At 48.8% G+C, this 13577-nt stretch overlaps 1 protein-coding gene across 1 annotated transcript in view; it reads left to right on the top strand.

Moving 5' to 3' along the window:
* Positions 1–13577, top strand: part of LOC309552646 (uncharacterized protein) — a gene marked incomplete at both ends in the record, with an annotated part of 68970 nt that overhangs the window by 30469 nt on the left and 24924 nt on the right. Inside the window, one exon of the mRNA XM_082253582.1 lies at positions 7880–7979. Within this exon, the coding sequence (XP_082109708.1) occupies positions 7880–7979 (100 nt within the window). The remainder of the gene's footprint in view (positions 1–7879; positions 7980–13577) is intronic.

Raw genomic sequence — 13577 nt, forward strand, 5'->3', positions numbered from 1 at the left:
GTTACTGGTGCGCCCAGGCCTCGCAACGACAGTGCCCTTTGGAATGGGGATCAGCCTGCGGAGCTGCGTCTTCGCCGAGGGTGTCTCAACTCCGGAACGCCCGCGTGTTTCTAGCATCCCTCCTTGGCTGACGGCACCCCCACTTAGGGTGGGAGGTCTCCCGTATCGGAGCAGTGCCCACTTTCCTGGACTGGTGAGTACTGATATCCCCTTATCCCTGGGACTAGGACATTTTAGGGGGGTTTGTGGGCCCACTCTTAGGGGATGGCAGGGCTGGTGGTCTCTTTGGGATCCCCCTTCTGGCCAACTTGGTGTATTTTTCCTTCCTCCCTGGCCCTGCTGAGGGTGCTGTGTGGGGTACTTGTGATACCTGGGGGGTGTGGGGGGGCTCCATAGCTGTGAGGGGGTCTCCAGGCCGCATGTATATGCTTAATTTGGCGCGGCCGCCATTTTGGATGTGGGCAGGTGGCTGAGCTCTGTGTGTGGGCAGCAGCCATTTTAAGACCTTGTCCTGGTGCTAATCGGGCGCCATCTTGGCTAAGGGCACATGCCTATTAAGGGCAAGTGGCCATCTTGCCAGTGACTTTTTACATTAAGTTTCATTAGGCACCATTTTATTGTGGCTCAGGGACTAGGCCTCTAGGAGCACTTCCTCCTTTCCTTCCATTTTCTCACTGAGCAGCGTGTGACAGTTTCTGACACTGTGGGGGGATTTTTACTAATGCCAAGGGCATTTTTTCTGCCAAAACTGTTGTTTCTTGTGAATTTTGCATTATCTGAAGGGGCTCTTTCAAATAGTGTAGGCTGCGGTGGGGTTCCGTGGAAACCGCCGATTTAAAGGGCCAGCGTCCTATTAATTTTATATTGGCATTTTGTACTCCCAGGCTGACAATTTCCCCGCAGGCCTGGTGAGGGCGTCGGGTATTCCTGAAACCTCTTCCATGGCCTCATTTTCTGCTGCTCTTGCGCTTTTTTTTGCATCAAAATTGGGTCTGCTGTTGTTGGAACGCTCCTCCAAACCAGTCCTCTGACTCAAAGCCTAAATTTGGTTGCCACGGACGACGTCCCCCCGGAAGGGTCCCTGTCCTCAGCTTCTGAGGGGGTGGAGGAGGAATCTTCATCCTCGGTGGCGCGGAATGCGCTGCGATGGAGGCCCTCATTAGCGCCATTAAGGAGACTCACAATCTTGACGATGAGCATCTCAGTCAAATAAGCCTCAGTCTTCTGAATCCCCTGCCCTGACTAATTTGGCTGCTGTGGTGGCAACTTTAGTGTCCAACATGGAGGTACTGATGACTGAATGGGCTGCTAGAAAAAGGTCTAGGATCTCTTTCTCTTCTGATTCAGAAAGTGATGTGGTCGCTGTAGGTGGCGTGCCCCTTTCGGGGTCTCGCTCTTCTCAAGACCCGCAAGAGTCTGAGGGGGAGGCGGAGGTGGAGTAGGTAGATGATTCTCCCCCTGGGTCACCTGAAGAATGCGCAGCAATGGATGCGCTGATTCTTTCCGTAAAGGAAACCCTACATTTAGAGGATGAGCCCAATCCTCCGGGCATTGTGTCCTCTTTTGGTACACATAGAACCTGCAAGAAGGCGCAGGTTTTTCCCTGCCCCGCTGAGTTTCATCACACGGTGAATGAACAATGGCGCAGCTTGAAACGCCCCTTCACGGTGCCTAAACAGTTTCAACTGCTTTACCCCTTTGCGTCTCTGATGGATTCGCGCTGGTGTGTGGCTCCCCCAGTGGATCACACTGTGGCCGTATTGAACAAGGCTACCCTGGTTCCCACTGAAGATTCCCCAGTGTTCCGGGATCCTACGGACAGGAGGTTGGAATCCCTTGCCCGCCATGCTTACATGGTGGCAGATTCCATGCTAAAACCTATTTTCGCCTCTGTCATGGTGGCTCAGGCGGTGGCGGATTGGACTAAGGTGCTTAGACGCACTCTCGTGGCTGATTCTGCACCCCCTGCTACGCTGGAGATGGTGGACCAAATTCATCAAGGGGTCATGTATTTGTGCGTTGCGGCCTTGAATGAGGCCCCTTTGGCTGAGCGCCTGTCTAGTGTCGCGGTGCTTAACCGTCGGCTGATCTGGTTGAAGAGCTGGTCGGCTGACCAGACATCACGGAAAACGGTGGCTGATTTTCCTTATGTGGGGTCTCGCCTTTTTGGTGAGGCCCTGGATACTTTGGTTAAGGGAGTCACTGGGGGCAAGAGCACTCTGCTGCCCCAGAATCCGAAGAACAAGTCTTTTCGCGGTAAGCGGGGTCCCGCCTTTAACCACTTGCCGACCGCCGCAAGTACATATACTGCGGCGGTCAGCCCCTCACAGGCAGAGTGACGTATATATACGTCACTAGCCTGTGAGGCTCTGGGGAGCGAGCGCGCGGCGGCTCGCTCCCACGCGGTCACGGACCCCCCCCCCCCTGCGCGTGTGACCGGCGGACCCGATATCTGCCGGTCACTCAGCGATCGTCGGGGGAGAGGGAGAAAGGCAGGCGGCTAGTGTAAACAAGCCGCCTGTCATTCTCCCCTGTGTAGAAACAATGATCATACGGTTCTACTATGTAGGACCGTTGATCATTGTTCCTACAGCTCAAGCCACAGCCAATCACAGTTAGAATCACGCGCCTAGGGACACACACAGCCCCTCCCTCTCAAATAAAGTTAACCCCTTCACTGCCAGTGTAATTTTACAGTAACAGTGCATATGTATAGCACTGTTTACTGTAGAAATGTCACTGGTAACCCCAAAAGTGTCAAAAATGTAAGTCAAGGGTCCGATCTGTCTGCCGCAATGTCGCAGTACCGCAAAAAAAATCGCAGATCGCCGCCATTACGCGTTAAAAAAAAAACCAACAAAAATATTTCCCTTTGTTAGTAAACAAGATAACTTTTGCGCAAACCAATCAAAATACGCTTTTTGCGATTTTTTTTTTTTTTTTACCAAACATATGTAGCATAAAACAAATTGGCCGAAAATGTTAAATTTTGATTTTTACATTTTTTTTTTGGGGAATTTCATATAAAAAAATGTGAAAAATATTGTTATTTTTGCACAATTGACGCTCTTTTTTTGTTTATAGCGCATGATCAAAAAATCGCACAGGTGATCAAATACCACCAAAAGAAAGCTCTGTTTGTGGGAAAAAAAGGACGTCAAATTAGTTTAGGTACAGCATCGCACGACCGTGCAATTGTCCGTTAAAGTCACGCAGTGCCGAATTGCAAAATACCCCCTGGTCTTTCAGCAGCCAAATCCTCCGGGGCTTAAGTGGTTAAACCAAATCAGGGGTCCTTTCGTGCCTTTAAGACACAGAACAAGGGCAAACCTTTCAAAGGCCAAGGTGGCCAGAGAAAGCCCTGGGCGGGAAAACAGAAATCCGACCACGCCGGTGCGGCGGCTCAGTCCGCCTCTGCCTGAAGGGACGCCCTCACCCGTTTCAGGGGTGGGGGGACGTTTGCGTGGTTTCCTCCAACCTTGGCTGCTCTGCATTCCGGACATGTGGGTTCAAGAAATCCTTAGATCAGGGTACATGATCGAATTCCTTTCGCGGCTGGCGGACAGACTTTTTCCCTCAAATCTTCATTTGACCCCAGAGCGTTTGCGAGACCTGCGTCGAGCGGTGCAGGATCTCCTTGCCCAGGGGGTGATCGTCCCGGTGCCTCATCGGGACAGATTTCGGGGGTTCTACTCGAATCTGTTCACTGTGCCCAGAAAGGAGGGCAAGGTACGTCCTATTCTGGACTTAAAAGCTCTGAACCGCTTTGTGCGCGTTCGCAAGTTTCGGATGTAGTCTCTCCGTTCGTTGGTGGCCTCCCTGAGCCCGGGAGAATTCATGGCTTCTATCGACCTGAAGGATGCGTATCTGCACATTCCCATTTTCGAGTGCCATCAGAGGTACCTCCGATTCGCTATTGCGGAGGAGCACTATCAGTTCGTGGCATTGCCCTTTGGTCTCGTTTAGGCTCCAAGGGTTTTTACCAAAGTGTTGGCGCCTGTTCTGGGCCTGTTGCGGGCACAAGGCATTTCGTTCCTGGGATATCTGGACGATCTCCTGTTAAGATCGAGTGCCTGCCAGAGTCTGTTGCGTGATCTGTCAACCACGGTACAGACGCTTCAGGAGTTTGGTTGGACCATCAACGTTCAGAAGTCGACATTGTCTCCTTCGGTTCGTCTCCCCTATTTGGGAATGGTTCTGGACTCTGCTCAAGCAAAGGTGTTTCTGCCGGAGGACAAGCTCCGGACCCTGCAGACCGAGATCAGGTCCCTCAGGGACAACGAATCCTCGTCACTCCGGACCTGTATGCGGTCCCTGGGGTTGATGGTGTCAGCCTTTGAGGCGATACCATTTGCTCAGTTTCACACGCGATCTCTCCAAGCGGAGATCCTGACCAGGTGGGACAGACTGCCTCAGTCCTTGGACCTGAGAGTGTCTCTGAGTTGCCAGACCAGAATGGATCTTCTGTGGTGGCTTCAGTCCCCGACTGTGTTGGAAGGAAACTCCTTCCGGCCATTACTGTGGACATTAATTACCACGGATGCCAGCCTGTCGGGCTGGGGTGGCGTCCTAGGCAACCTGTCTGCCCAGGGCACTTGGTCGGAGGAGGAGTCCTCCCTTCCGATCAACATATTGGAATTGAGAGCGATCAGGCTGTGTCTATTCCAGTGGTCGGATCGGCTTCAGGGCCGCCCTGTACGGGTACAGACGGACAATACCACCGCGGTGGCTTACATGAAAAACCAAGGGGCACCAGGAGTGCCCGGGCGGCCCGGGAAGTGACCAGCATTCTGTCTTGGGCCGAGACTCATGTCCCGGCGATTTCGGCAGTTCACATTCCGGGTGTGGAGAATTGGCAGGCCGATTATCTGAGCCGCCAGACCCTGGATCAGGGGGAATGGTCCCTACACCCGGAGGTCTTTCACTTGCTGTGTGCGAAATGGGGATCCCCGGATGTGGATTTGTTCGCGTCTCGACTAAACAACAAAGTGGAAAGGTTCGTGGCCAGAACGCGCGATCCGCTGGCGGACGCCTCGGATGCGCTGGTGGCACCTTGGCATCAGTATCGTCTGAAGTATGCCTTTCCTCCGATTCAGTTGTTGTCCAGGTTCCTTCGCAGGTTGGCATCGGAATCTACGTTGGTGATTCTGGTGGCGCCGGACTGGCCACGCCGGTTCTGGTACGAGGACATCGTTCACCTCGCCGTAGAGCCTCCTTGGCAGCTCCCAATGCGGGAAGATCTTTTGTCTCAGGGACCGATCTTCCATCCTGCTTCACAGTCGCTGGCTTTAACGGCGTGGCTGTTGAAAGCCAGGTCCTGAGAGACAGGGGTCTCTCCTCAGAGGTCATTCCTACTTTGATCAAGGCTAGAAAAGCCTCGTCTGGTAAGATTTATTACCGTACATGGAAAGCTTATTTTGCCTGGTGTGAGTCCAGGGGCTTCTCTCCTCGTTCATACTTGGTGGCGAGAGTGTTGACTTTCCTTCAGTCTGGTGTGGATCAGCGCCTTGCGCTGGCCACGATTAAGGGCCAGGTATCTGCACTGGCTGTCCTTTTTCAACGCCCTGTGGCGTCTCATTCTTTAATTTGCACCTTCATTCAAGGTGTGCGTCACTTGGCCCCTCCTCGGAGGGTGCCCTTACCTCCATGGGACTTGAACTTGGTTCTGTCCGTGTTACAGTGTCCTCCCTTTGAAAACATCAGGGAGATATCGTTGCCTCTGCTGTCTAAGAAGGTTGCTTTTCTAGTGGCGATCACTTCGGCTCGCAGAGTGTCGGAGCTGGCGGCGTTGTCTTGCTGCTCTCCTTACCTGGTGGTTCACAAGGATAAGGCGGTCTTGCCACCCAATCCGTCTTTTCTTCCTAAGGTGGTTTCTGATTTTCACCTTAATGAGGACATTGTTTTACCTTCGCTCTGTGCGAAGCCTAAGCATCCTAAGGAGGTTGCTTTGCATTCCTTGGATGTTGTCAGGGCGATCAGGGTTTACCTGTCGTCCACTGAATCCTTTCGTAAATCGGATTCTCTCTTTGTCCTTCCTGAGGGACCTCGGAAGGGTATGGCTGCGTCTGCGGCGACCATTGCCAAATGGATCAGACAGACGATTGTTCAGGTCTATGCTTTGAAGGAACGGGTTCCACCCTTCCCTGTAAAGGCGCACTCTACCAGGTCGGTGAGTGCGTCCTGGGCCTTCCGGCATCAGGCTTCAGTGGCCCAGGTGTGCAAGGCTGTGACTTGGTCGTCAGTACACAACTTCTCAAAATTCTACAAAATGTATGTTCTGGCATCAGCTGATGCCTCCTTTGGCCGCAAAGTTCTATGTGCGGCAGTGCCATAGGGGACCCTAATTTTTTTGTGGGTCCCCGGCTGTTGGGGTTGTTTTGCCCCTTTGGTTATTTGTTTTCCTGGGTTGTTGCTCCTGTTGAGCCTTTTCTGTTGCCCAGAAGGTTTTCTTACTTTTCGTGTAAGGTTCCCCCATGGGTGTGTCTATGTTAATGCTTTTGTTTTAACAAGTCTTTTGCCTAGCTACTCCTGTGGAGAGGAAGTCAATACCCATTGGTGAAGACTGTATGAGTGGGCGGCGACTGTCGGAGGACTCAGAGAAAGGAATTTTACGGTAAGATTTTACAAAAATTCAGTTTTTCTCTGATGTTCAGTGACGGACACAGCACCCACCCCTCTATTGAGTTGGGTTATTTTTCTTCTGACACTGCTTGCAACTAAACTGAATGCCTATAGCAGGAAGTGGGAGTATACCGCCTGGGACTGCCTCATAGGCATAGTAAAGATTTTTCCTGCCTAGTGTCCTACTGCTGTAGGGGCAGCATAACCCAATGGTCAAGAAGATTCTGGAGCTGTGTCCGTCAATGAACATCAGAGAAAAGGATTTTACGGTAAGACAAAAATCCAATTTTTTGCTACCACTCATTACCGACCTTTGCCTTGTTCCTCGATTTTTTTTAAATGTTTTATTCTAACACATGTATATGTTAAATATGGGCAATGAGCTGCAAAAGATGACTGCTGCTCTTTGAAAATGATATGAACTCACCTAACAAAAAAACAGTTAAAAGTAAAATCTCAATCCATCATCACAAATAATCCTCTTGTCACTTAAAGTGAAACTTCACTCCGAAGAGGAAGTTACCATTTATGTTCTTCTCCCCCCACCACCCCATTTTATATATACTGTGTATATGTATGTGTATATATATATATATATATATATATATACGTATGTATGTGTATATATATATATATATATATATATATATATATATATAATTTTTTTTTTTTTTTTTTTTTTTTGGGAACAGGTACCTAGTTTTGATAGGTACCCACTCCCATTTCTGCTCAGGTCAAAGTTGTCTCCCCATCTTTTGCCTGCAGCCTTCTGGGACAAATCACAGGTCCCAGAAGGCTGCGGACCAATTTACAAAACATGGTGTGGCTCGGGCATGCGCATTGGGAAGTCGGTAGTGAAGCCGTAAGGATTTACAGCCGGCTTCTCATAGTAAACAGGCCGACACCGGGAACCAGAAGATTGGTGAAGAATTGGCTCATTTTTACTGGCCCTGGAAGGCAAACCCCCGCCCCCTTCCCCCTCCCTGCACCAGCTACAATGATGCAGAAAAGACACCTGGGTAGGAGAGAAAGGAAAAACCTTTTACAAACAAACCTTATGGTTCCTTCTAGAAGTCTGTGGATGAAGCCCAGAGGGATGGCTACACATGAAAATTAACCTTCAATTTAATATATACTTGAATATACAAATGTGATAAGTATAAGCCACAGTTTCAAAGACAATTTTATATTTTAGATCTGTTCTCTACTTTACATAGGGTTGGTGATAACCAGTGTATTTCAACTTTTATCTGCCTAGAAAAAGACAAAGCTGCTGGTTAAACAAGATTTGGAAAGAAATGACCAGATGCTCCAGTGTATTGAGAGAAGTAATAATGATATATATCCAGCTGAGTCAGGTAAAAGACTATTTCTTAAAATGTCAGTCATGTATGTGGTCTCAAAGACTGGCTTGTGAACCGTGTGTGGCATGCAGGGTACAGTGATGTTACATGCTGCAGCTGCTGAAAAGGTGGTCAGAATTAGTAGGGGTGAACATTAGCTGCGTTATGCATTTCTCATAAGTATGAGGACAATCAAGGCTGCCTAGATTGACTAAGGTTACAGATATTGTGTATTTTTATTAACCAATGATTTTTTATTTCTGCCTTCCTCATACATCAGCTCATTCTTGCATTGATTTGAAAATCCCAATTAAACCTGTAAGTTAGGTCAGCTAAATACTGTACATCAGCTTGCACCCCCGCCACAACCCCCTCCCACCTTGGAGCACCCCTACACTGCTTAAAAAATATATTTACAAATCTTTTTTTCAGCGATCTTTGGTCCAGTCTTGTGACATCACAGGAAAATAAGGATCCTCACCAGCACACCTTGATATAGTGGTAATCTTGCCTTTGCAAGTCATTACTCTGCCTTTTAAAAACTGATCCTGCAAGGTTGTTGGGCACTGGTCTCTGTGGCTGTATGTGAATAAAGTACTGGATTATCACTATACCAAGTTGTGCTGGTAAAGATCCTTATTTTCCCATGATTGCCTGGTGGCACTATCTGGCAACTTGCACAAACTGTGGGTGAGCCTGTAAGGAGTGCAGGGGATATATTACAACTTCTATGCGACATCACAGGTTCTCTTCTTTCTCTGGGTGTGGTGCCACTGTCTGCAGCACTGTCCTGTGAGTCCAGGCTACCATCAAGATACAACTTGGGACCACAGGGAGTGGGTTGAATAAGGCTAACTCAATCAGTGCAACCCCTTTATGACCCTGTAACACATATATACAGCGTCCGGAATTGAGCTTTTAACCTTGACATCGCATATGTGTGTTCTTGTGTTTGGCCTGACATTGTAATCGATAGTACACTTCCAGCCCTGAGACTAGGCTATCGGTCACAGTCCCAGGTCTCTACTAATGATCAGGACTCAGGGGAACCGGATCCTGATCACGATTGCTGTGTTAGCCTGTGATTGAATGTCAGTGATCATTCACTCTTTCACATGCTCTAGAGGGAAAGTGTGTTGTCTAACCTCTTCACTGAGTGAAAACAACACAGGGGCAAGCTACAAACACAAGGCCTGTGAGGCCATTCATGTGGCCGTCAAACCCTGGATGAGGAGGGATGTGAGATGTGGACAGCCTGTGAAAGAACTGAATCATGCATAGTGCACACACCTAACCCCTGCACTGTGTATGTAGTGCACTCCTCAGCCCTGCACTCTGTACACAGTGCATAGAGCCCCCTGAAACTTCACTATATACATAGCACAGCCCTGAACTCTGCATTTTGTACACAGGTCACCCCTGAAACTTCACTTTCCACATAGCGCACCCCTGAACCCAGCAGTTTGACACCCTTGCTCTAGGGGAGAAGATACATTATATTTCTCTTTCGTTCATTGACGACCACAGCTCCTGATCTTCATAACCATTGGGTTATATAGCCCCCTACAGGAGTAGAACACTAGGCAGAAAAAGAATCTGGCTACGCCTATGGGCAGTCCCAGGGGTATACTCTGTCTCTCTGCTATAGGTACTCATTTTTTTCTGCCTAGTCAGGAGTAAGGACCTAGTTCCTTGCTGGGATCTCTGGTCCTGGCAATTATTTTATTTTAGATAGATTTTTCTCCTGGCTTTTCCTGTGGGATCCACAATCAACTGCCAGACTGGGCGACTGGCTGGATAACCTAGATCCAGTGGTCACCCCAGTCTGCACAGCAATGTGTGCAGACCTCAGCTTCGGGCTAGGTTGGATGCGACATAGCCCCAATGAACGTGGGCTGGCCTGTGAGTTAAACGCCTCGCGAGGTCGCATATGACTTGGTCTCGGCCTGCGTCGCAGTATTCCTCCTGGCCGACAGCCCCCCTTTTCTATGAAAAGGAGGTTCTGTCTGGAGCGGTGCCCGCCTAGTTCTTGGTATGGTGAGTAGCTGTCCTCCCTCTCCCCCTGGAGGGTTTTGGTGTGGACATGGGCCCCTCCATGGGACGTTCGGACCCCCCGATTCCCCTTCTTCCTGTTAGTCCCCCCCCTTCTGGGCCAAGGCAAACAGTTTCTCCCCTTATATTGGACAGCGGTCACCACAGATGCCAGTCTGTCCGGATGTGGAGGTGTCTTGGGCCAGAGCTCCGCTCGGGTTGTCTGGACACTGGAAGAGTCCAAACTACCGATAAATGTCCTGAAACTCAGAGCCATTAGGCTGTGCCTGGATCACTGGACAGATCATCTTCAGGGGTGTCCAGTGCGAATTCAATCGGACAACGCCACAGCCGTGGCTTATGTCAATCACCAGGGGGGCACGAGAAGTGTATTGGGAGCTCTGGAAGTAGCCGGAATTCTACGGTGGGCAGAACGATTCATTCCGGCCCTTTCCGCCGTACACATTCCAGGGGTGGAAAATTGGCAGGCGGATTATCTCAGTTGGCAGGTGTCGGACCAAGGGGAGTGGTCCCTTAATCCGGATGTGTTTCATCAGTTGTGTCTCCCATGGGGCACCCCCAAGAAGGATCAGTTGGCGTCTCGGCTCAACAGAAAGGTGCAGAGGTTTGTGGCACGGGATTCTCTGGCGGACACCACTGACGTGCTGGTGGCCCCTTGGGGCCAGTATCCTCTGATTTACGCCTTCCCTCCTCTCAAACTTCTGCTGAGACTCTTGTGCAGGATCGAGGCAGAAGAGATTCCGGTCATTTTAGTGGTTCCGGACTGGCCTCACCGGTCTTGGTATGCCAACCTGGTGCAGCTGGTCGCCAACGTCCCTTGGAGACTGCCTCTCAAGGAGGATCTGCTGCCCCAAGGGCCAATCTTGTATTCTGCTTTATAGTCGCTGGCTTTGATGGCTTGGCATTTGAAAGCCAGGTGCTGAAGAATAGAGGTTTGTCTGAGTCAGTGATTCCAACACTGTGGAAAACCAGGAAGTCTACCTCTAGGAAGATCTACCATCATACGTGGAACACGTACATTTCGTGGTGTGAGTCTCTTGGGGTTCACCCTCGCTCTTTCTCAGTGGCTCGGGTGTTGACCTTCCTATAACGAGGGGTTGAGCAAAAATTTACTTTGAGTACCATCAAGGGCCAGGTATTGTCTTCTTTCAATGACCTTTGGCCACGCATTTCCTGGTGCGTACCTTTCTTCAGGGGGTTCGACACTTGGCTCCTCCAGTGCGGTCCCTATTACTGCCTTGGGATCTTAACTTGGTGCTCTCAGTTCTCCAGAAGCCTCCCTTTGAAAATCTCTGGGAGATTCCCCTGCTTACACTGTCCCAGAAGGTTGCCTTTTTGGTGGCAATCACCTCTGCACTCAGAGTGTCAGAATTGCCGGCATTATCTTGTCGTACGCCTTACTTTGTGGGCCACAGAGATAAGGCGGTCCTTTGCCCCGTCCGTCGTTCCTTCCAAAGTTTGTCTCTGATTTCCATATGAATGAAGACATTGTATTGCCTTCCCTGTGTCCCAGGCCGAATTATCCTAAGGGCTCTTTCACACGGCCGCTCCGTGTGAAAGCTCCGCTGCGGGACTTTTTTTTTTTTTTTTTTCACGGAGCGGATGATATTTGTGTCATCCGCTCCTTGTGTCTGCATATAATCCCATCCGTTTGCGGATGATATGCGGACATAATGTATGTCTATGGGCATTGCGGATGTCAGCGGATGACACCTCTGACATCCGATTTTCCTTCCTTTCCGTTTTTTACACGGAGGAAAAATAGGGTTCTGTTCCGTTCCAAAAAACGGAACAGAACTGAAAGGAAGAAAATCGGATGCCAGCGGATGGTATTCCGCTGACATCCGCAATGCCATTGACTTACATTATGTCCGCAAATCATCCGCAAAAAAATAGGATGATTTGCGGACAAGCAGAGCGGCCGTGTGAAAGAGCCCTAAAGAAGTGGCGTTGCATGCCCTGGATGGGGTTCGGGCAGTCCGGGTGTTCCTGGCAGCTACCGAGTCTTTTAGGAAGTCAGACTCACTATTTGTGCTCACAGGTGGGCCTTGGAAAGGACTGTCCACTTCTTCTGCGACCATTTCAAAATGCATCAGACAGAGAGTGACTCGGGCCTATTCCATCAAGGGTCAGGTTCCTCCTCTCCCTGTCAAGGCGCACTCCACTCGGGCACTCAGTGCTTCTTGGGCCTTCCGTTATCAGGTGTCAGTGACGCAGGTTTGCAAGGCGGCCACATGGTCGTCGGTGCACCCTTTAGCAAAATTCTATAAAGTGGATGTGTTGGCATCTGCGAATGCTTCTTTTGGCCGCAAGAGTTTGCAGGCTTCTGTTTAGATAGCCTGTTCCCTCTTTGGGGGTGTAAAGTTTTCAGGTGGGCTCCAGTTGTTTTATGGTTGAGCTCCTGTTACCTTATTGGCAATGGTTTAGCCTCAGGATTTTTTTCTTGCTGTTCCCACCCCTCATGTTTGACACTGCTTTGGGACGTCCCAATGGTTAAGAAGATCAGGAGCTGTGTCCATTAATGAACGAAAGAGAAAATGGGATTTTTGACTTACCGTAAAAACCCCATTCTCTGATGTTCATTGATGGACACAGCACCCACCCTTCTGTGGAGTTGTATTTCTTCTGACACTGCTTGTAACAAAACTGAGTACCTATAGCAGAGAGGGGGAGTATACCTCATGGGACTGCCCATAGGCGTAGTCAGTCTTTTTTTCTGATTAGTGTCCTACTCCTGTTGGGGGCAGTATAACTCAATCGTTAAGAAGACCAGGAGCTGTGTCCTTCAATGAACATCAGAGAAATGGATTTTACGGTAAGTCAAAAATCCAATTATTTTTTCTTGGCCCTACTACTTACTAAAAAAAAACAAATCAAACACACATATGTGGTATTGCCACAATAATCAGAGTAGGAAAATGTATTTTGCATGTTTTTTTGGTGGGGGTAAAAAAAATAAGTATTTTGGGCCAGTTTACTTTGATAATAATAAAAAAAATCAGGAAATATCCAATAGCATTGCCCACCAAATGAAAGCCCAGTCTGTCCTGAAAAAAAACAAGGTATAATTCATCTGGATACACTAAATACCGGTAGTCGTGATGATATCTACAGTTATACTGACACATGTCAAAGTTGCAAAATTGGGCTTGGGCGTTAAGGTTTATTTTGACCCTGGCCATGAAGGGGTTAAGCAATATTTGGAAAAATTATAAAATGTTTCTCGGATATGCAAATTTTTTAAAAATGTATAGGTTGAGAATGTGTGGTTCTGTAATTTGCACTACTAACAGCTGAGTTTGTTTAACATACAGTATCTCACAAAAGTGAGTACACCCCTCACATTTTTGTAAATATTTTATTATATCTTTTCATGTGACAACACTGGAGAAATGACACTTTGCTAAAATGTAAAGCATTTAATACTTTATTTTTTTAAACTCTCATACATGACAAGAGGAGCCAGAATAAAGGACAAGCCCGCTGAGACCAAAAGAGCGCAATGGCTAACTAAAACATCCAGCAAAAGCCAAAGCTGCTGGCAAATGGAGAAAAAAAAAA

The sequence above is a fragment of the Pelophylax lessonae genome (genome assembly GCF_965119305.1).
Source record: "Pelophylax lessonae genome assembly, chromosome: 4".
In the NCBI taxonomy this organism is placed as follows: Eukaryota; Metazoa; Chordata; class Amphibia; order Anura; family Ranidae; genus Pelophylax; species Pelophylax lessonae.